Source organism: Manis javanica, chromosome 3 (genome assembly GCF_040802235.1).
Source record: "Manis javanica isolate MJ-LG chromosome 3, MJ_LKY, whole genome shotgun sequence".
NCBI lineage: Eukaryota > Metazoa > Chordata > Mammalia > Pholidota > Manidae > Manis > Manis javanica.
The window spans coordinates 37,801,778-37,823,884 of record NC_133158.1 but is presented as its reverse complement, the minus strand read 5'-3'; the positions used below and the strand labels follow the sequence as shown (position 1 = coordinate 37,823,884).

General features: G+C 62.1%; 1 protein-coding gene across 1 annotated transcript in view; it reads left to right on the top strand.

The window, feature by feature from the left end:
• PLXNA1 (plexin A1) overlaps positions 1-21,836 on the top strand; it is a 47,592-nt gene extending 25,756 nt beyond the window's left edge. Inside the window, exons 10-32 of the mRNA XM_073231155.1 lie at positions 221-421; positions 2,072-2,168; positions 2,238-2,431; positions 2,535-2,686; positions 2,779-2,899; positions 3,129-3,265; positions 4,491-4,658; positions 5,127-5,220; positions 5,388-5,627; positions 5,696-5,839; positions 6,106-6,340; positions 8,854-8,996; positions 10,348-10,604; positions 10,963-11,029; positions 13,577-13,723; positions 13,822-13,981; positions 14,746-14,849; positions 15,121-15,217; positions 15,543-15,733; positions 15,916-16,085; positions 17,012-17,224; positions 17,307-17,457; positions 18,500-21,836. Of these exons, the coding sequence (XP_073087256.1) occupies positions 221-421; positions 2,072-2,168; positions 2,238-2,431; positions 2,535-2,686; positions 2,779-2,899; positions 3,129-3,265; positions 4,491-4,658; positions 5,127-5,220; positions 5,388-5,627; positions 5,696-5,839; positions 6,106-6,340; positions 8,854-8,996; positions 10,348-10,604; positions 10,963-11,029; positions 13,577-13,723; positions 13,822-13,981; positions 14,746-14,849; positions 15,121-15,217; positions 15,543-15,733; positions 15,916-16,085; positions 17,012-17,224; positions 17,307-17,457; positions 18,500-18,595 (3,579 nt within the window). The 3' untranslated portion in view covers positions 18,596-21,836. The remainder of the gene's footprint in view (positions 1-220; positions 422-2,071; positions 2,169-2,237; positions 2,432-2,534; positions 2,687-2,778; positions 2,900-3,128; positions 3,266-4,490; positions 4,659-5,126; positions 5,221-5,387; positions 5,628-5,695; positions 5,840-6,105; positions 6,341-8,853; positions 8,997-10,347; positions 10,605-10,962; positions 11,030-13,576; positions 13,724-13,821; positions 13,982-14,745; positions 14,850-15,120; positions 15,218-15,542; positions 15,734-15,915; positions 16,086-17,011; positions 17,225-17,306; positions 17,458-18,499) is intronic.
• Positions 21,837-22,107: the final 271 nt, after the last annotated feature.

Below are 22,107 nucleotides of genomic sequence, written 5' to 3'. Positions count from 1 at the left end.
GCCCAAGGACACAGTGTGCAGCCACAGCCTGGGGGAGCAGAGCCCAGGCCTCCCGCCGCCCACCCTGCTGGCTGTTTGGGAGTCCTCAGTGGGGTTTGTAAAGGGGGTCCAGCTGTACTTGCCCAGAAAAGCGCAGGCTCCGTGCAGGGGCCATGGTCTGGGCTGCAGTGGGGTACATCCGCTCATTGCACTTACTCAGCCAAAGCCTTGCTGCCCCCAGGACTGCCCGCAGATCCTGCCCTCCACCCAGATCTATGTTCCGGTGGGTGTGGTGAAGCCCATCACCCTGGCCGCCCGGAACCTGCCGCAGCCGCAGTCTGGCCAGCGTGGCTACGAGTGTCTCTTCCACACCCCAGGGAGCCCGGCCCGAGTCACCGCCTTGCGTTTCAACAGCTCCAGCCTGCAGTGCCAGAACTCCTCGGTGAGGCGGACCCCGGGGCACAGCAGGAGCCTGGGGCGGGTGAACCTCCCTCAGCCACAAGGTCCAGTTTCTGTCCTTAGTAAAAGGCCGGCCCACAGAGAGATCAGCTTCCCCTCCAGGCCCACGCCACACCCCAGGTGTGCCTGGGTGTGCAGTGGGCAGGCCGCAGGGGCTGCCACACCAGAGGGCACACGTCTGAGGTGTGGATGTGGGCAGCCAAGAAAAACGCGAACTAGGCAGATGTGGGGTGTCCCAACACCACGAGGGGTGTCCCTTGTGGGTGGCGAGGCCATGGGGGCAGGGGCCAGGGCAACAGCCAGGCATGAGCCCAGAGCCCAGCTCCTATGTGTCTCGGCCGGATGCAGAAACTTCAGGGCTCTTGAGCGTTTGTGCACCAGCAGGCTGGGATTGCCCACCTGCCAAGCAGCAGCTCCATTCGGAGCCTGGAAGCTCATACGATGATGTTTTAAAAACCTTTCATCCAGTCCAGAGAGTCTAGTGCCGGGGATGGTTGCGAGCCAAAGCCTTCCCCGGCGGGCAGGGAACTGCTGAGCTGGCCCAGCCTGGGCCCACTCCGTGCCCACCAGCAGGCCTCGATACCTGCCTGTCCAGGCACAGTCATCAGGACAGCATTGGATTTGCTGGGGCTGGCTGAGGCCCGTGGTGGGAGCACCTCTGGGCTGTTTACAGGCCTGCATTTTGCTCCCCCCCTAGAATCCCAGGAAAGGGGCCTTGAGGTCAGATGTCTGGCCTCCTGCCAGCAGTGGCAGGCCACCTGCCTGTCCTAGCAGGATGTCTGGGGCCTGGGGTCACAGCAGGCTGCTGGGGGCAGGTCAGCCACTCAGTGGGCATCTGTGCCCACGGCTGGCCCTAGAGTTCCGGTGCCCTCCCGTCTGCCCTGCCGTGTCCATTCCCCCTCCCTGCTGTCATGGCTTCTGCCCCCTCCTACCCTCCCCTCTCACCAGGCCACATTTATCTTCCCTGCAGCAGCCATGTTTAAAGGGAAAAGGGAGTACCAGGGACTTCGATAGTAGCCAATCAAATCCCCACAGATAAACTCATGATGAATTGCTCTGGGATGGAGTGGGGATCCCCAATTGCAGAAAGTGGGGTGCAGCTGGGAGGACCAGGCCTAGGCTCCCAGGGGAGAGGTAGCACAGGGCCAGGGACTCACCTGACAGTGCATCCTGTGCCCAGGGCATAGAGGACAGAGCCCACACCCCAGGGTGGGCCAGTGTAGATGAAGAAGTGGTTTCACCAAGCATTCCTGGCACATCAGGGGCCAGTGGGGTCGTCCTGGTCTCTGGCTGGGTGACTACAGGGGAAGGGGGAGGATGCCCTGGAGGGAGTGCCTCCTGTGGCTGCTAGGGACAGAGGCTTGGCTAGAAGCCGCATGGGGTGAGTGAGGGGCAGAGGGTTAGTGCCCTGGGTGGGCTGGCCAGTGAGCAGGCAGCTCTGGGGTGTCCAGCTTCAGACTAGAGATGCCAGTCTGGACACAGAGAGCCCCCAGACCCTGCCCTGAGAGGCCCACTCTCAGGAGTGGTCCCAGAAGTGGCCAGGAGGGGCACACAGGCCCTGACCCACAGGCAGTGGCCTGCAACGAGCCTGGGCCACGCCACATGGCCTGACCACCCTGCTCACTGCCTGCAGTACTCCTACGAGGGCAGTGACATCAGCGACCTGCCCGTGAACCTGTCGGTTGTGTGGAATGGCAACTTCATCATCGACAACCCTCAGAACATCCAGGGTGAGCCTGGCAGGGTGGCCCTGCGGGTGGGGTGGTGGGTGGGCTAAACTGACTGACCCCTCCCTGCAGCCCACCTCTACAAGTGCCCGGCCCTGCGGGAGAGCTGCGGCCTCTGCCTCAAGGCCGACCCGCGCTTCGAGTGTGGCTGGTGTGTGGCCGAGCGCCGCTGCTCCCTGCGCCCCCACTGCCCTGCTGACTCGCCTGCTGCCTGGATGCACGCACGCCATGGCGGCAGCCGCTGTGCTGACCCCAAGATCCTCAAGGTAGGCAGGCCTCCAGGGCCACCAGGCGGGGCTGCCACCCTCCCTGATGCCTGCCCTGCACTCGGTGGCTCTGGCCAGCGTCCCAGCCTCCACATCCCTGCAGTTGTCCCCCGAGACGGGCCCACGTCAGGGAGGCACACGGCTCACCATCATGGGTGAGAACCTGGGACTGCGCTTCGAGGACGTGCGGCTGGGCGTGCGCGTGGGCAAGGTGCTATGCAGCCCCCTGGAGAGCGAGTACATCAGTGCCGAGCAGTGAGTGCAGCGCAGGCTGGGGCGGTGGGCGGGGAAGGCCCGGCCTCTGTGCTGGACCCCACAGCTCGCTGAGGCCCGGCTGGTACCTGCAGGATCGTCTGTGAGATCGGGGACGCCAGCACGGTGCGGGCTCACGACGCCCTGGTGGAGGTGTGCGTGCGGGACTGCTCCCCCCACTACCGGGCCCTGTCGCCCAAGCGTTTCACCTTTGTGGTAAGCCCTGGGCCAGCTGGCTCTGCACAGGGCCCCCATGAGTGCAGGGCTCCCTGTCTTCTTCGTTCTTGGGCACCCCCACCTCCTGGTCTCCAGGCCTAACTCCAGGGACCCCGTGCACATTGGGCCTCGCAATGGGCTGTCTCAGAACTGTATGCATAGGGTGGGGCATGGCTGGAGGTGCAGGCAGGCCTTCCCTGGAGCTCCAGCAAATTCCTTCTTCCCGTAGACTCCAACCTTCTACCGCGTGAGCCCTGCCCGAGGGCCTCTTTCGGGGGGGACCTGGATTGGCATTGAGGGCAGCCACTTGAATGCAGGCAGTGACGTGGCTGTGTCTGTCGGCGGCCGGCCCTGCTCCTTCTCCTGGTACGAGGTGCAGACCGGGGTGGGGTCCAGGGCCGGGCCCACCTTCCCTGGTGGTGGTTGGTTCAGATGGCTGTGTGCCCCCTCCCGTTGCCTGGGAAACATGGGAGGGTGTAGAGAACCTAGCTGAGGTGATCACTATGGAAACCCAGAGGCAGAGGCAGGCACCAGTGGAGGCAGGCACCCCCCCCTCCCAGCGAAGAGGCAGGACTGGCAGGTGGGCGGGGCCTGGGCCCAAGGGCGGGCCCACCACCCTGTACTGGGGTTGGGGGATCCCTTGGAAACATAAGTATTTAAGAAAATTTCTTAAGAGAGAAAAAGGAAATCTTAACAAAAGCTCTGAGGCTTGAAGTGGATAATTTTAGATTAGGGATGATAATGGAGCGGCCCTTTAAATATTTTCCTGTGGTAATTACCCGCTATCAGACTAATTATTGGTGTTTGCAGCCTTGCCGCACGAGCGGGCCTGGTGGCTGCGGGGCCTCCCGGCTGTGCTGAAGGAGCTGAGAGGACAGGGACCCAGGTGTAGGCAGCTGGCTGCTTGGAGGGGGTGACCCAGTGCTCCGACCCTGACAAGCTTGTTTTGCCTCCTCACGGCCCAGGCCTGGGGCAGTGTAGAGCGGGAGGTGTATGTGTCACGCACTACAGCAAGAGCTGGTGTTGAATGGGGCCCTGGCTTCCAGCTGCAGAGGCCACAGGCTCTGTGGAGGCCACGCTGCAGCAGGCAGAAGGTCAGGGTCCCTCAGGCGCCATCCTGTCGGCCTTCCTGGGCAACTGCTTGGGCTGGTGCGGGGCTGTGTTGAGACCCCTGTGAGCTACCTTCCTGCTTGGCAGGCCCACTAGCAGTGTGCACCTGGGCAGGATTCCTGCCCATCCAGTCGTGGGTAGGCTTGCTTTCTGACGCCTCAGAAGTGGCAGGGTCACCAGGAGAGTGAGCACAGGGAACAGGTCCTGCCCCTCTGCTGGGCAGTGTGCAGGGCAAGAGCCAGGCTGGGCAAATGGAGGCAGACATGCACAAGGACCCTTGGAGGGGAGATAGCAAGGTGGCTGTAACAGTCATCAGCCACCTGCAGGCAGCTCCAGTTTGTCCCCATTTTACAGGTGGGCAAGTGAGGCTTGGGAGTCCTTAACTAGCCCAACTCCTATCTGTGATAGAGCCTAGTTGCTGAGCCCATCTTGGAGCAGAGTTTCAGCAGCCACGTCCTCACTCTCCCTCCGACCCCTCCAGGAGGAATTCCCGAGAGATCCGGTGCCTGACACCCCCTGGGCAGAGCCCTGGCAGCACCCCCATTGTCATAAACATCAACCGCGCTCAGCTCACCAACCCTGAAGTGAAGTATAATTACACGGAGGACCCCACCATCCTCAAGATTGACCCTGAGTGGAGCATCAGCAGGTGGGCCTGCCTGCAGCCTGGGGATGGAGCCCTGCACGGGGCTCTCCTTTTGGCTTCATGTGCGTGGCCCTACCACCATGGTTTTTTGGGGCGAGCAGAAAAACCACTTGGATTTCTGATGGAGCTTCCTTGTAATGCTGGTGCCTGGCTCAGGAGCAGAAACAAAAAACTTTAGGACTGAAGCTGCTGCTCTGCCCTGGATGCAACAACCTGGGAAATCAAGGAAACAAAATTCCTCTAAACCCTGTAATGTCACGATCTTTAAAAAAAGCACAAATCAAATAAAAAATGAGATGCCCAGGCCACAGGTTTTAGGACAGTGGAGCCCTGTCCACCCCCCAGATGTGCCTGCTGTAATCAGAGTTCCGGGGCCGAGAGATTGTAGCCTGCTGGCTGTCTGTGGGGGAGCTGGGTGGTGTGGCCCCACCTGGAGCTCCGCCCTGTGACCCCCACCCTCTCATCTTCTAGTGGAGGGACCCTCCTAACAGTTACGGGCACCAACCTGGCTACCGTCCGTGAGCCCCGCATCCGGGCCAAGTACGGAGGCGTTGAGAGGGAGAATGTGAGTCTTGCCTGGGTCCCTGGGTGGCTCCTGCCACCATGTTGTGCTTGGAGGCCCCAGGGAAGGAAGGGGGGCCCGTGTGCAGCTGAGGCCGCCCCTTGGCCGTGCTGGAGTCAGGCTCCATGTGGGGAGCAGCTGGCCCAGTGTCCTCGTGCCTGTGTCCCCAGAGCTGCCTGGTGTACAATGACACCACCATGGTGTGCCGGGCCCCGTCAGTGGACAACCCCACCCGGAGCCCGCCGGAGCTGGGGGAGCGGCCGGATGAGCTGGGCTTTGTCATGGATGATGTGCGCGCCCTGCTGGTGCTCAACACCTCTTCCTTCCTCTATTACCCCGACCCTGTGCTGGAGCCACTCAGCCCCACTGGCCTCCTGGAGCTGAAGCCCAGCTCCCCACTCATCCTCAAGGTGGGCCGCAGCTGTGGGGTGGGGCAGGCTGGGCGGCGGGTGCTCTGGCTCACCTCCACCCCCTACAGGGTCGGAACCTTCTGCCGCCCGCACCTGGAAACTCTCGGCTCAACTACACAGTGCTCATTGGCTCCACACCCTGTGCCCTCACCGTGTCAGAGACGCAGCTGCTCTGCGAGTCCCCCAACCTCACTGGGCAGCACAAGGTCACGGTGCGTCCACAGACCCCAGCCCCAGCTCTGGTCTCCTGGGCCATGCCTGCCTATGACCTACTGACTCTGCCACATGCAGGGCAACCCCGACTCTTGACTGAGCCCCCAGCCCAGAGGGAGCCCACCTTGGCCCTCTCCCAGGCCTGGTGCCTACTCTGTGCTGGGGGTAGGCGCCATGGGGGTCTTGGGGCAGAGCCAGGGGGCTGTGGAGCTCAGAGCTGGTGTGGCACCTCCTGAGTGGCCTGTGTCCCCTAATCTCCCTACAGGTTCGAGCTGGTGGCTTTGAGTTCTCACCAGGGATGCTGCAGGTCTACTCAGATAGCCTGCTGACACTGCCTGCCATCGTGGGCATTGGCGGAGGCGGGGGCCTCCTGCTGCTGGTCATTGTGGCCGTGCTCATCGCCTACAAGCGCAAGTCCCGGGATGCTGACCGCACCCTCAAGCGGCTGCAGCTCCAGATGGATAACCTGGAGTCCCGTGTGGCCCTGGAGTGCAAGGAAGGTGTGTTCGGTGGGGAAGGGGTGCGGCAGGGAAGGGGAGGCGGGGAGAGCAGGGGTGGGAGGCAGGGAAGGTGTGCAGGTGCGGGGCAAGGGGGCTGGGGTGGCTGGGGGCCAGGACTTGTTGTGGCCGCTGCCACCTCTGAGCCAGGCCCAGGCTTGCCCACTAATTCTGCTCAGTTTATGAGGTTCCCAAAGGCCTTGCTGTGCAGGGTTTCAACTCAGGAGGTGCGTGGGGGCTGGGCAGGGTCCAACGGGGCCTGCGGCCTAGCCCTGGGGGGGTGCAGCTTCTGTGGGTGCCACTCAGACACGGACCCTGGAGCCAGAGCCTGTGCTTGTGTCCCAGCGTGACAGTAGGGCCCTGGGCAGCACGTAACCTTCCTGTACCCCAGAGTCCTCACCTGTAGGTCAGGTGTGGAGATGGTGCCCCTTTCGTGGGGCATGGTGAGTGGTGGTCCACGTGGTCTGTGTGGAGTCAGCGGGGTTCCTTCCTTCCGTCCCCCAGCACGCAGACCTTGGCCTGCAGACTCTGTCCCAGGCTGTCTCGGGCAACCCCGGCTCCTAAGGAGGGGCATGTGTCTGTCATGCTCCTGGGCTGTGAGCCGTGAAATCAGTTCTACGGCTTCAGCAAGGTGCTCTGTGTGGACTTCTGTGCTGGGCCCAGCAGGGCGCCAGCTCCGGCTCTGGGAATCCCCCGCCCTGCCGTGGCTCCCCGCTTCCCCCCACTTCCCCCTGGGCCAGCTCAGCCTGATCCCCAATGCCATTCCCAGTCACATGTCCCTCTTCCCGAAGCCTGTTGCCCCTGGAAGCCCCCAGCTGAGAGTGGGTAGCCCGCAGGGGCAGGTGGGGTGGCCCAGAGAGTGAGATGGGTTTTGGCAGGAAGAGATCAAAGATGTTGGAAATCTGTGTGCAACAGTCTGGGGGCATCTGTGGGGACGGCCAGAGTGGCAGGCCCCAGGCTGGAGGACAGGGCATCCCCAGGGGCTCTCCCACCTCTGCAGACATGTCAGGGAGGCCAGCGTTGCTGAGGTGCAGGCTGGTTCCTGGCAGGGCAGGTTCTGTGGCACCTGCCAGTGAGCTGAGGGCTGAGAGCACCACTGCACAGTGGGCGGGTGGGTGGTGATGAGTGCTGGCCGCAGAGAGCGGGTGGTGAGGCTAGGGGCCGTGGTGGCCTAGGATGGAAGCCCTCGGGCTGTACAGTAGCTGCTTGAGGGGCTGTGTCAGGGCCTGTGTGCCCAAACGTGGACTCCGGGCGGCAGGCAGCAGCCTTGGCCTCTGGGGGCCACCGTCAAGCCTGGCCAGCCTGTCTGGTCTCTGGGCTGGGGGCTCCCGCCTAGACATGGCTCCTGGCATGCCGTGTGCCTCCTGGAGCCTCGTCCCAGAAGCCCAGGGCTGTTATGAGGGGACAGCGGAGCAGTAGCAGTGGTGTGGGGGGTGATGGTGTGTTTGTCACATGGGCCCACAGAGGCTTGAGGGTCTGGGAGGCGGATCACGGAACATCCTGTTTTGGAGATGAGTGAGCCGGGGGCAGATGGGATTGAAGCCCTGTGGGGAGCCACTCCTGCCTGTAATAGACTTGGCTTGGGGTTGTTAACTCTGCTAGGATCTGAGTGTCCCGGCTGCCCAGGACCCTCACCTGTCTTAAAACTGAAAGGTCCACCTTCTGGGAGCCCCCTCAGTCCTGGACAAAGCTGCCCACCCCGGGACACTGGCAGGTGTGTGGGGGCTTGAGCAGGGCAAGGGCTGGTGGTAGGGGCCTCCCTCAGGGTGAGGACAGCTGCCCACTGAGGCGACTGGGGGCACCCTAGGGCCGCCATGTGGAGATCGCCAGATGCCTGGAAGCCGTGCCCCAGCAAAGGCCCCTGCTAATGAAACCTGCCAGTGCCCCCAGAATCTGCCCAGTGCTCTTCTGGCTTCTGGCTCCTGATCAGATAATGTGTCTCTAGGCTGCTGCAGGGCTGACACCTCACAGCTCTGGAATGTTCCATCTGGGCCTGCCCCTGCCCTGCCTGCCTTTGTTTCTGAAAGAAGCAGACCAGCCCAGAGTGGGGTGGGCAGTGTAGAGGGCCCACCAGCCTGCGCTGCGCACATGGTGGTGGTAGTAGTCATCGTGGAGAGCTCGGGGGCTGGGGAGGGCCAGGATTCTGCCTCCTGCCATCTCCCATGCCTGGCCATGTGCCTTCTCTTCCCAGGTATGTGGGGTCAGGAGAGCTGGGGCCGACAGCCTGCACCCCCTGGGTGGCAGAAGAAGCTGGCCCCGTGGTTTCTGTGCCCCCAAGCACCAGTGTGAGGTTCAGGAGGCCCCTTCAACCTGGCCCTGGTCTCAGCAACTCCTCTGTGATTGTCTTGGTTAATCTTATGGCAGCTCAGCCAGGGTTTTTTCCCATGAGGATCAGGGAAACTGAGGCACGGGCAGATGTAGTAGTTTCCTTAAGGTCACCAACCAGTAAGTGGCAGAGCCAGGCCTGAGTGTAGGGGGGCCGGGGGGGCCTGACTAGACATCTTGTCTGGCCACAGCCTTTGCAGAGCTGCAGACGGACATCCACGAGCTGACCAATGACCTGGATGGTGCCGGCATCCCCTTCCTCGACTATCGGACGTACGCCATGCGTGTGCTCTTCCCTGGGATTGAGGACCACCCAGTGCTCAAGGAAATGGAGGTAGGCTGCTGGTCGGGGCTCCTTGGGTGCTGGGGGAGCAGCCGGAGGGGCCTGGGCCTGAGCCTGCTGGGAGGGGCACCAGGAGGCAGGGTCTCGGCTCCCTGTATGCCTTCACCCGGGGCTCCTGGGGCCCACCTTCATCTCGTTGGGCCTTTAGTCTGGCACGGACCACCTGCAGCACACCTGGCCTACCTCCTGGGTACAGATGTCGAGCTTTCTGGGTGGGGGTCAGCTGCCGTGTATCTGGGAGGTACAGGTGTCCAGCTGGGGTCTGCGTGGCTCTTTAGGGGACAGCCTGTGGCTCATACAGTGTGGAGGCTCAGAGAGCCAGGCTTTGCCCTGCAGATGTTGGTGGCACCCAGGCTGTTGGCACAAGCCTGCTAAGGGGAAAAGAGCTGGTCCCCAGGGGGACCCCAGTGCAGGCCAGAAGCCCAGTCCCCAGCTGGGAATAGATAGAGGCTCACAGTCTGCTCTGCCATGCTCTGCGGCCAGGGGTGTCCCATCTTTGCATTCTGGGTGTTGGGCACCCACCCACCATGTGGCTGCCTTGGTGGGATGGTCTCTCTTGAGCTGAACTTGAACTGGCCTTCCTGTCTTGGAGGCTTGGGCCCAGGGCTGTCCTGGTCTGCTCATCACCTCCACCCCTGGGATGGCTGCTGTGCCAGGGACTCCACATGCTCCCCAGGCGGGCCTCCTGCCCAAGGTTGCCATTCCCTCTGTTGGTCTCAGCATTGTGGTTGTGTGTCCTACCTGGGCCCTGTCCCTTGTTTGCCTGGACTGGGAGCCAGGCATCACTGCGGCCTCTGACCCAGGCTGGTAGGGAACCTCTTACCCGCACAAGCTTTGGTGTGGATGAGAGTGAGCAGGGGCCCTGGAGCCAGCCATGCCTGTGTTCCACCCTGTTTTTCCACCTCCATGCTATGTGGCCCTGAACAAGCCCCTTCCCTCTGTGGACTTGAGTGCCATCCTCTGTGAAGGAGGGTGGCTTCTGCATGGGTGGCTGTTGTGAAAGTAGAATGAGACAACAGACGTGCACATGGGGTGCCTAGTGGATGGGGCATGGAGTTTAGCCCCCTCTGAGCTGCTAAGCCGGCTGCCGGAGGTGCCGGCCCCAGGTTCTGGCTGCAGAGGTCCTTGTTCTGCAACCCCAGCAACACTAGGGCTCTCTGCCTGTGGTGGGCTTCTCTGGCAGCTGCCAGGCCACATCCATTCCACTGAGGACAGTTGAAGCCCAGGGACCTGTCGGGTGACATGTCCCCTGCCCCCAGGGGTACACCTGGCCCGGCCAGCCCCGCAGCTAGAGGGCCTTCCCCTGCTGCCCCTCACCCCAGACCATCCCCCGCCCTGCCAGGTGCAGGCCAATGTGGAGAAGTCGCTGACACTGTTTGGGCAGCTGCTGACCAAGAAGCACTTCCTGCTGACCTTCATCCGCACTCTGGAGGCCCAGCGTGGCTTCTCCATGCGCGACCGTGGCAACGTGGCCTCACTCGTGATGACAGCCCTGCAGGGTGAGATGGAGTATGCCACGGGTGTGCTCAAGCAGCTGCTGTCTGACCTCATCGAGAAGAACCTAGAGAGCAAGAACCACCCCAAGCTGCTGCTGCGGCGGTGAGCCTGCGGGTGCCTGCAGATGCCAGAGGCCTGTGGGGTGCCCAGCCCAGAGGCGCTGCCCTTGCAAGTCTGGGAGCCTCAGCCTCCTCTGCCCAGTTGGTAGTGGGACCCAGGCGTGTCGGGCATGGATACCCCATGCTGGGGTGTGCCTTGTTTGAGGCCTTTCGGTGTCCTGCCTGAGTTGTCCCATTTGGAGGCCTGGCTCTGGGGACAGATGCTGGGGCCTCTGTCCCAGCCCCCCAGCTGCCTGATCCCTGTGGGTTTCAGGGCCCGACCTTCAGCTGGGGCTGGGGGTTGGCATGGCAGTGGGCCTGACGGCAGGAGGGGTGTCACCCCATCTGTGTTCTGTCCCTAGGACCGAGTCAGTGGCAGAAAAGATGCTGACCAACTGGTTCACCTTCCTTCTGTACAAATTCCTCAAGGTAGGTGGGCGCCCAGGAAGAGAGAAGGTCTAAGGTGGGGTGCTGGGGGCAGGTGATGGCTTTGAGGGAAAGGGGAGACCGGAAGGTTGGGGGTTCAGCCAAGAGGGGCTCAGATGGGGTGTGGCATCTTAGCCTGAGCTCCCCGGGACACACACCCCTCGGCCCTGGTCCTCCTGGAGCTGTCCGGCTGAGCTGGAGTGCGGGTCCAGGCCCAGTCTCTGCACTGTGCCCCCAGCCTGGGGCTAAGGACGGATGGGGATCCTGGGGTAGGGGCCTGTGTGTGTCCAGCACCAGTGCTGGGCCAGCCGGGAGGCAGGTCCCAGTGTGGGGAGGGGGTGGCTGCTTAGGCTTCCCCTGTGGTTGTGTAGACAAGCCCCTGCTCAGGCTGGGGAAAGCCCCCTCCCTACAAGATGTGTCCTGGAGACCTGTGGCCATCCTCAGAATAGGGCGGAGGGAGGACGGGAGCCCAGGTGGATTTTGTTCAGGGTCTAAGTAGTGGGACTGGTCCCCTGCACTTGAGAAACTGGGAGATCATCCAGACCTGGTTGTCTGGGTTCCCTTGGGAATCTGAAGGCGTGATAGATTGGCCCGTGGTCTTTCAAGGTGGGGGTGGTGGCCTCAGGTGGATTCTGGTGTGTGCAGTCCCTGTGTGCCCCCACCTGGTCTCTGTGGCCCTGGGGCACTCTGCGGAAGGAGGAGGTGATGGGCCGTGGAGCCTGATGGCTGCTGAGGGTGGCCCAGATTTGAATTTCACCAAGGCTGCTCCTTAGCCATGGGCCTCAGCTCTCGGCATCCTTACTGATTTGGGGACAGCAGTGGGGCTTGAGGTCCTCCACACAGGCTGCTTCTGAGGCCCAGGCCACTGTGGCTCCCAGGTGCCCAGAGCAGAGTCCTGCCCTGGCTGGGGAGAGACGTGGAGAAGGGAAAGCAGGACTGGGAGGAAAGGTGGGGTATTAGTGGAGGGGGGTGAGCAGCGTGGACGGGGTGGAGAGGTTTGAGCAAAGGTGTGAAGGGAGGGAAAGAGTCAGCCAGGCCGAGGGAGCAGATGCCCTGAGGTCTGTGGGAGGGGTGGGGGAGTTGGACTGGGGGGCGCTGGTCCCCCAGGGCCACCCTGGGAGATGATAAGCAATCCCCAAATCCTGGCCATGTGATGAGTGCCCAGCATACAATGGTGTGTCCTCATGCATAACTCTTGGTCACTAGTGCAGAGCTGTGCATTCTCTGTCAGAGTGTCCTTCTGTGAAGACCATGCTAGTATGTACGTGCTCACTGAAAGGTGCTCGTGAACGACAAGAAGTGAAGTGTGGAGAACAAACCAGCTGGGTTCCAGCCATCTTGGTTGAATTGATCCCTGTCTGAGCCCCATTCTGTGCACCCAGAGAAGTGGGGCTCAGTTTAAAAAATCTGGTCTGAGAACCTGGGCTGGGTGTGTATTCTCTGTATCGCTTGGCAGCAGGTCATCTTGAACATGCCCCGTGCAGGAGGTTGCAGGCAGAAACTGGTGGATGCAGGGCAGTCTGGGAGCTATGCTTGGGGCTGGTGGGCAGGTGCCACTTCGTGGAGGGGTGGCAAATGGAGGTAGGCAGGAGCCAGGCTTGGTGGAGGGGGCAGGAAGGAGGGCCGAGACCAAGCTGGCACCTCATCCTCTGTCATCTTCAGTGAGGTCCCATTGGAGGAGCTGAGCAGGGCCATAGTTCACTTGCATCTACTCGGAGCCCTGCCCTATTCCCAGTGCTTATTTGCCCCTTGCCGTATGGCTAAGTAGGAGCAGCTGGCCCTGGGCCACTCGGTTGACGCAGCCAGGCCGAACCCGCCTGACCTGGTGCCTGAGGCTTACCTGAGACTCATCTGGGCTGCTCTGGTCCACATTGAAGATCTGAGGGAGAGATTTCAGGCTGTAGGGACAGCAGGTGCAAAGGCCCTGAGGTGGGAGGGGCCTGGTTGTAGGAGTAGGAGGTGGCCTTCAATGCTGCCGTGTGGGGAGCCAGAGGGTGAGTGGTAGAGGCAGGGCAGACCAGACCTTTGCCCAGTGCTGGGAGCTGCCTGACAGGGCCTTGGCTGTGGACTCCCGGGCCCCTTGGTGCTGGGCAGCTGCCCTGGACCTGGGAGCCTGGACTTTGTCCCAAGTGTGGGGCTGGCTGCTTCAGTGAGGCTCTAGTGGGTGGCACTGGGGCATCGGCTGGGGACTGGTGTGGTGGTCCCTCTGAGGCCGGGTCTGGGAAAGACTTCAGGGCAGAGCCAACCAGCCTTGGTATTTGGCGTGAACCCCACTTGGCCACGGCATATTCACTGATGTGCTCCTGGCCCCCCTGGGTAAGGCTGTGTGAGGATTTCCACACAGATGTTCATGGGAGCAGCAGGCCTGTTGTTTAGCTTGTTTGTTCTGTCTCACCGTCTTCATTGGGCTCCAGAACCAGAGGTTCTACTTGCCTCCCCGAAAAGATTTGGAAGCCTTGCGCGTTTCTCCTTGCGGGAACTGTGCTGACACTGGGGTATGGGCGGAGAGCACTGGGGTCCCGCTGCAGCCTGCCGCGCCCCCTGCCGCAGGAGTGCGCCGGGGAGCCGCTCTTCATGCTCTACTGCGCCATCAAGCAGCAGATGGAGAAGGGCCCCATCGACGCCATCACGGGCGAGGCGCGCTACTCCCTGAGCGAGGACAAGCTCATCCGGCAGCAGATCGACTACAAGACGCTGGTGAGGGGGCCCGCCCTCCCCGGCCCTGCCCTCCCCGGCGCCGTCCTCAGCGCCCCCCGCAGACGCGAGGGCTGACGTCTCACCCTCCCCGCCTGCAGACCCTCAACTGTGTGAACCCCGAGAACGAGAATGCGCCTGAGGTGCCAGTCAAGGGACTGAACTGCGATACAGTGACGCAGGTGAAGGAGAAGCTGCTGGACGCTGTGTACAAGGGCGTGCCCTACTCCCAGAGGCCCAAGGCCGCGGACATGGACCTGGGTGAGTCTGGGGCCCTCCGATCCTGGGGCAGTGTGGCCGCGGGGGCTGGGCACTGGGCCTGCGCGTGCCCGGCCGAGGAGCAGCACGGGCCAAGGAGCAGCACGGGGGCCAAGAGTGGCCAGGAAGTCCAGGCCGGGCCTACCTTACAGGCCGGGCATGGGACCCTAGTCTGGAGGGTGCTGGAGGCCATGGGGAGGGGTCTGCAGGAAGGGCTGTGACGTGGGGAGGAGTGGGGAGCAGGGGGCATGCTCAGAGGCTGCTGCCCCACCACGGAGAAGTGGGTGGTGGGTTCCCAGGCACTCCAGGAGGGGTGAGCCGCTGGAGCTGCGGCTGCACTGGGCTTGAGAGTCCAACAGAGGTGGCACCCACCAAGCCAGGGAGGCCCAGAGGAGGCGGAGGCGGCCTGGGGCCTGGGAGTCCTGTGGCAGATGTGGCTGGAGAGGCTGTGGGGCACTGTGCCGGCCTTGAGTGCCAGGCTGAGGAGGGGTCGAGAGCCTGGGAAGGCAGGGCAGACCAGGGGTCAGGCAGCAGAGGGGCGCAGGGCTTAGCTGCAAGGGCAGGCGCTTCACACTGGCTGCTGGGAGGGAGGGAGGAGCCCCAGTCCCTTGCTTATTCCACTGGCACCCTCCACTGGGTGCCCACAGGACATCTGTGACCCGCCACCCACTCCATCCTTCCCTCCCGCCCCCAACGCCGAGATCCTGGAGGGACGGTGGGCAGCACCTGCAGGGTGGCCTGTCCTCCAGAGCTCCCCTCCCTCTCAGAGTGGCGCCAGGGCCGCATGGCACGCATCATCCTGCAGGATGAAGATGTCACCACTAAGATTGACAACGACTGGAAGAGGCTGAACACGCTGGCTCACTACCAGGTGACCCCAGCCTCCAACTCTCTGGCCACGGCTTGGGGCTCTGGGCAGTGTGAAAACTGGTATCCAGGTCCCTGGGCAGTGGGTGGGTGGCAGATCTCAAGGAGGAAAGGGGTCACGTATGTGACTATCCCAGGCCTCACACAGCCCTGGAGGTGCTCCAGTGGGGAAACTGAGGCTCGGTGAGGTGACTGGCCTTTGGGTACGGAATGAGAGGGGCTGGCTGTCATCCTGGCCCCGACAGTGGGTCACACATCTGGCCCTCTGCCCGCAGGTGACGGATGGGTCCTCAGTGGCCCTTGTGCCCAAGCAGACATCCGCCTACAATATCTCTAACTCGTCCACCTTCACCAAGTCCCTCAGTAGATACGGTGAGGGGCTGGTGGGCTGGGCGGGCAGAATGCCTCTGCTGCAGCAGGCTGGGAAGGACCTGTCACAGCCTGTCCCTTGGACCTTGGCCTTACCCTCAAGGGCTGAGCTGCCCTTCTCCCTGGACAGCATGTTCCTGCACATGACAATCATTTATGCCTTTTCCCTAGTGTCACTGTGTGTCCCCAACAACCTGGGAGGTGGGGTTGGTGAGCCCAGGTTGCTGATGAGGAAACCGAGGCTCAGGAGAGCTGCCTGGCCCTTGGCCACCCAGGGGTGGGCGCCAGGTGTGGAGGGCCTGCCCACTAATGTGCACGGTGCCCACAGAGAGCATGCTGCGCACAGCCAGCAGCCCCGACAGCTTGCGCTCACGCACGCCCATGATCACGCCTGACCTGGAGAGTGGCACCAAGCTGTGGCACCTGGTCAAGAACCACGACCACCTGGACCAGCGGGAGGGTGACCGTGGCAGCAAGATGGTCTCAGAGATCTACCTGACGCGGCTGCTGGCCACCAAGGTCAGTCCTGGTGGGTGGGCGGTGGGGTTGCGGGAACGGCTGGGTCCAGGCCTTAGAAGACTGAGCTTGGAGCAAGTCTCCCATGCTCACACTCCTCTTGCGGTCCTGCGGGCCTGGGTCAGCTGGGAGGCGAGGGCCAGCCTGGTGGGGGCCCTGGAGCTCTGTGTCCTTGCCTCCTGCAGGGCACGCTGCAGAAGTTCGTGGATGACCTTTTTGAGACCATCTTCAGCACCGCACACCGGGGCTCAGCCCTGCCACTGGCCATCAAATACATGTTTGACTTCCTGGATGAGCAGGCTGACCAGCACCAGATACACGATTCAGACGTGCGCCACACCTGGAAGAGCAACTGGTACCTGTGGGGTGGGGGGAGGGGTGTGTGGAGACTTCCTCCTGAGGCTGGCGCTCAGCCCTGCTCCCAGCAGGCTGTGGGCAGTAGGGGCAGCCTAGCGAGGCTGTTCTCAGAAGGTCCTGTGCATCTCCGTGCTGTCCACTGGTGGTCTCACCCTCCCAGCACTCCAGCCTCTACTTGCTCATCCAAGCCTGGGAGGCAGCCCTAGCCATCCAGCTCTGCCCGTGCTGCATGTGGGCCCCCTTGAGGGGGTTCCCCGGGGTGCCAGAGGTAGGCAGCGTCACATAGCTCAGCACCATCCGGGGAACCTCCTGTGATGATGGAATGTTCTAGATCTGTGCTGCCCATAGTGGCTGCCAGTCATGTGTGGCTACTGAGCATTTTACATGTGTTTACTGCAACTAAGAATCTGAATTTTTTATCTTCATTTAATTTTACTTAATCCAAATTTAAACAGCCCTGAGTGGCTGGTGGCTGTCAGGTAGCCCGGCCAACAGCTGTGTTAGACGTGGTGTGTTGGGTATAGGAGTGGGCTGTGGGTGGGGCTATGTCTCCTCTACCATTCCTGGTCTTGCTGGCAGGGCCCACCTGGGTGGGGTGGTGGTTCAGGTGACCCCTGATGTGAGCAAGCATGCAGGCCTGGGAGGACCGTGGCTGTGCACCAAGGGCACCCAAGGGTGCTGGAGTGCCTCTGGTCTGGGCATCTTGCCCACGTGTGACCGAGGGCTCTCTAGGAAGGGCTGGGTGGCCAGAGACAGCCTCACTCACTCAGAGCCCCACCTCCTCTGGGGCTCTTTCCCCGTGTGCATGGAAATCCATGGCCACTGTGAAGGCAGAGCCAGGAGGGCTGTGAGGCCCTGGTTGGCCCCATCCCCTGCTATCCAGAAGGGGCGCAGAGGCCCCATCTGATCTGCACCCCCCCACAGCCTGCCTCTGCGCTTCTGGGTGAATGTGATAAAGAACCCGCAGTTTGTTTTCGACATCCACAAGAGCAGCATCACGGACGCCTGCCTGTCGGTGGTGGCGCAGACCTTCATGGACTCCTGCTCCACATCCGAACACAAGCTGGGCAAGGACTCACCATCCAACAAGCTGCTCTACGCCAAGGACATTCCCAGCTACAAGAGCTGGGTGGAGAGGTGAGGCCGGCTAGGGGCGGGCAGGTGGGCAGGCGGGCGGGGGCCAGGGCCTGGCTCACATCCCTGCCCCGCCTGCCCGCAGGTATTATGCCGACATTGCCAAGATGCCTGCCATCAGCGACCAGGACATGAGTGCGTACCTGGCGGAACAGTCCCGGCTGCACCTGAGCCACTTCAACAGCATGAGCGCTTTGCACGAGATCTACTCCTATATCGCCAAGTACAAGGACGAGGTGGGCATGCGTGCTGGCCCTCCACACTGCCCTGCTCAGCCCTGCACGGGGCCCTGCTGCCTCCCCTGCCCTGCCAGCCTCTCCCCTCTGCACCCAGTGGGCCACTTCACTGGGGCAGGGAATGCTGTCATGACTTCTGCTGGCCTGGCAGGGCTGGGTTGGGCTGCAGCAGGTCAGGAAGTATGCTTCTGGTCAGCGTGGAAGGCCGTGCACGTTAGGAAGCAGGTGGTAGTGTCTTCCTGAGGTGGAGAGGATGATCCCCAAGAGCTGTTATCAGGTTTATGGGCCTGGGTAGGCATCTCCAGGGCAGGGCGCCAGCCCCTTCAACTTCCTCATCTTTTCTGCTGACCTGTTGGGAGGTTTTGGGAAGCCACCCTGGCATCTCTGTGCACAGAGCTGGGGTTCCTTGAGACGCCCAGGGAGCGAGCACCAACTCACAGACCAAACTGGATGGTGCACATAGGGCTGCAGAGGCAGAATGGGCACAGCCAGAGCATGCCAGGGCCTCGGGGCCACATAGGCCTGGCTATAGGGCCACTCAGGCCCGGGGCTGAATCAAAGCCCCCAGGAGGAGGCGGGCAAGACTGAGGCTGGGACCCATCACTGTGCACGCAGGCCTCAGGGGCCTGGGGCTTTTCCCTGAGTGAGACGGGCCATTGGGGTTGAGACAGACCTGTGATCTGATGCTAGGTGCTGAGGGGGCTGAGGGGGGCAGGGACCAGGGCTGTGGCCATGCTCTGTCAGTGGGGACACTGTACCATGGGGGCATGAAGTGCTGGCCATGACCAGGGCCCTGTTTGGGGTTTGTGTCCTGGGGACCAGGGGTAGGAATGGTGACGTGGGGGAACGCATTCACCCAAGCGTCTTGGAGATCCAAGCTCAAAACCCAGGGCCCTCAGAGGAGAATGGAAGGGCCTGGGACCTGGCATCTGCTCCAGAGCCCTTGCCAAGCCGGGTCCCGGCCTGCACCCCTGGTGTGCCATGTGCCACGTGAGCAGGTGGCCCCAGCCAGGCCTGCTGATGCCCCCGCCCACCTCTGCAGATCCTGACGGCCCTGGAGAAGGACGAGCAGGCTCGGCGGCAGCGGCTCCGGAGCAAGCTGGAGCAGGTGGTGGACACGATGGCCCTGAGCAGCTGAGCAGCGATGGCGCCCAGCAGGAGCTGAGCAAGAGGGCCCGTGGGGCAGCCTGTGTCCAGCAGCCAGAGCTGGGAGGTCCGCAGGGACAGCCTCGCCCCACTGTGCCGAGTGCCTGTGCGCTGGGGTGGCTGCGCAGTCCGGCGTTCTCCTGGCCCTCCCCTCCCCTCCCCTCCCCGGCGGTGTCCCAGTTACTGGTGTGGGTGAGCTGGGGCCTGCCATGCCTGCCGTGCCCAGAGCTGCTCATCGCAGGGCTGGGGAGTCCAGGTGCGGCAGGGGCCTTCCTGGGGGCCACTGAGGACCTGGGGGTGAGGCTGGAGCTGCTGGGAGGGGCTGCAGGGCCTGCAGGGCCAGGACAAGGAGCTGGGAGAGGACAGCCCTCGCCGGCTTCCTGGGCAGTTTCTGAGGCCCAGGGCCCAGCCAAGGGGAGCCAAAGTCGGTCTGGGGCGGCGCCCCCACGCTCGCTGCTGCACCATCACTACCATCGTCCGATTCACCGCGTGCTCTCCGCGGCCGGGCCGGAGTGCCACGCTGACCTAGCCCAGAGAGAGGCCCCAGCTCCCTCCTGTGGAGGGGCTGCCAGAAGGTTCTGCTTGCAGGTCCCAAGTGACTTCCAGAAGGACTTGGTGATACCCTTTCTGTCCTCAGGGCTGTGCCTCTGGGAACCACTGGGGCCTGGGGCTCCAGGTCAGGAGTGCACGTTCCCGTTATTTATTCCCCTGCTGCGCCTGCTCCCGGCGCCTCCCTGGGCTGAGCTCTCAACTCTGGAGGTGGCAGGGCAGCCCGGCCACTCTCCTCCCGCCCTCTCTGTGGCCCTGCTTTCCGCATCGCCTTCCAGCAGCTTCCGGTCCAGCATCTCTGCAACTGCTGGCCTCCTGAGCAGTGGGACATCTGGGGGACTGCTTTTGGTTTTTTAAGGGGGAACAAATAAATCCTGCTGCACTCTGCTTGGGCAGCTAGGGCCGTGGCCAGGCCCTGGGGCCATACCTGCTGGCCTGGCTGGGAGCTAGTGACCAGAGGGCCAGAGGTCAGCAGTGGCCATCCTCTCCTCAGTGAGCAAGAGAGAACAAATTTTTAATTAAAAAAAAAAACTGTACATAAATATATATATATATATATATATACATATATATATATATGTGTGTGGCTCAAGCCTCAGTCTCCAGCCCCAGTGGGGTCCTGTATAGTTAATTGGAGGAGAAATTTTACAATTTAGAATAAGACAATTAAGACAGTGGGAAAGCAATACCAAATGGTCGTGGAAAAAGTGGCCAGTTTCCCCAAGTGGGGCACCCCCAGGCCTCTGCCCCTCTACCTGCGGGTCACTCCATTTTTGTTCTGACGTAAAAAGAGACCTTCTCGCGGGCCCCCCGAGAGCTTCTAGGGTGCGGGGCCCGTGGATTCTTGCATGACTGTGCTAGCGTGTAGTCTGACTTGATCTTTTAAAACTGCAAGTGTTGAATACTAGAGGTTGTTAGACCTTTTTTTATGTTTTTTAATTAATCAGTCACTTGTGAAGCGGCCCCCCCTCTTTTCAAGTTCACTTTTTTGACGGTACTAAAGATCCCCGCAGACTTTAAGGGACAGCTAACTGTGGCCAGTCTTGTGCCCATGGGCTGCCTCCTAAGCAGCGTGAGCCAGACTGCACACCTTGGAGGTCAGGTCAGGGCTGTTCCCTTGCATGGGGGAGCGGTGTGAAATCCAAGAGCTCCTGGGACCGGGGGGGCATGGTGTCCCTTGGCGCCTGTGACCACAGAGCAGAGCTCAGGCCTCCTGCTGCTGCAGAAGGCCTTCCCCCTGCATGGCCTCCAGGGGCTCGTCCCTGGGCAGCCAGAGGTGAGGATGGTCAGGTCAGAGACCTGGCTGTTTCTTTGGCTTTAGTCTGGATTCCTGTCCCTGGGAATACACCTGCCTCCCCTGTGATGCCACCTGGCTGTGCCTAGGCACAAGCCTGTTTCCCCCAAAGTCTTCCCTGGATGCTGGCTTCTAATTGAAGCTCCTGTTCTTCCAGTTCCACACAGGTCAGGATGGGGCTCCTCACCCCGCTGTGCTGGCCTCTTCAGAATCCAGTTAAAGCCCCTTCCTTTGGCTTCCTGGCCCCTGCAGAGGGTAGGGCCCCATTCTCACCCCTCTCAGCTGCCATGTCTTGTCACTGGGTGGTCATTGGGCAGGGCAGAGGGGACAGAGGAGGCAGGGTAGAGTCCAGACAGGGTGTGTGCCCACCACAGATTGCACAGCTGGTCAGGGGCAAGCACTTTAGCAGCATCTGTTTACACATGAGCTATGGAGCCAATTCCCAGCCTGCCCCCGACCAGGACAGCGCTTCCTGCCCCTTCTTCCTGCTAGCTGTGGACTCAGGCTCTGCGTTCTCCTTGCCCCTAGCCCCACAGCATTCCCAACTCCAGGTGCTGTATGCAGGTACCCCTCTGCCACCTCAGTGTCCTCCTGCAGCAGCTCCCGCCCCAAGCTCTGGCCTGGCCTGGGTGGGGACGGGCCTGGCAGGAGCCCAGCATTGGGGCCCTGCTCTGCCCAAGGAGGGTGGGTGTGATTGTCCTGAAGGCCGCCTTGCAGCCCCAGGGCTTGGGGGTCCAGTGCGGGGTGCAAGGACACCTGGCCTGCCCCAGACACTGCTGCTATCACTGGCCCTGCCGTGGGCCACCCCTTCCACCTGCTGCCCATTGCTTCCCCCTCCCTGCATGCATCTCAGGAGGGCCTGGGACAGCTCACGCCTCCATCTGGGAGCCTGGCCTCTCCATATACCTCGAGCTTGCCCTGCGCTTCCTGACTCGAGGCCACTGGGGCTCTGCCTGCTTCTCCCTGGCCCGAGGAGCTGGGGCGGGGCGGCTGTGGAAGAGGGGCCTGGGGGGCCGAGATGGAGATGCCCTCCCTTGGCTCCGCCTTGCTGAGAGCATCTGCCCCTTGGTCCCCCAGTTCCGGATCTGATGGCTCACGTCGTTGGTGCTACACAAGCTAGAATAGATGTATGTAGAGAGAAAGATATTTTTAAGACAAAGCCCACAATTAGCTGTCCTTTAATGCCACAGAGCCCCCACCCAAAAGAAGAGCACTCGCTCGGCCGGCCTGAGCTGCCCCTGGGCCATGGTCTCCCACAGGAGCACCATGCCAGCAGGGTGCTTGGTCCCCGGATTGTGTAAATAAATGGCTATTTCCTATTTTACTGTTCTCCAGATTTAGTACTTGTAAATACACACACATTAAGGACAGATTAAACATTTTTGCTAAAGCTCTTGGCTCCCGGTTCTCCTTGCTGGGAGGGGGCAGCGCCTCATGGCCAGGGCATAAGGCTGGCCCCCTGGGCTGCAGGTGGATCCCCGCTCTGGGCAGCTCCTGCCCTTGGGGCTCGTGTGCCAGCGGCTTTCAGTGTAGCATCCCCCAGAAGGGGCCACAGGGGCACATCCTTGGCCACCCTTGTGGCAACTGACCCTGGTGACGGGTCACTAGACTGGCGGGTGCTGGGAATCTGGGGGCTGTGCACCAAGAGGTACTTTGGAACT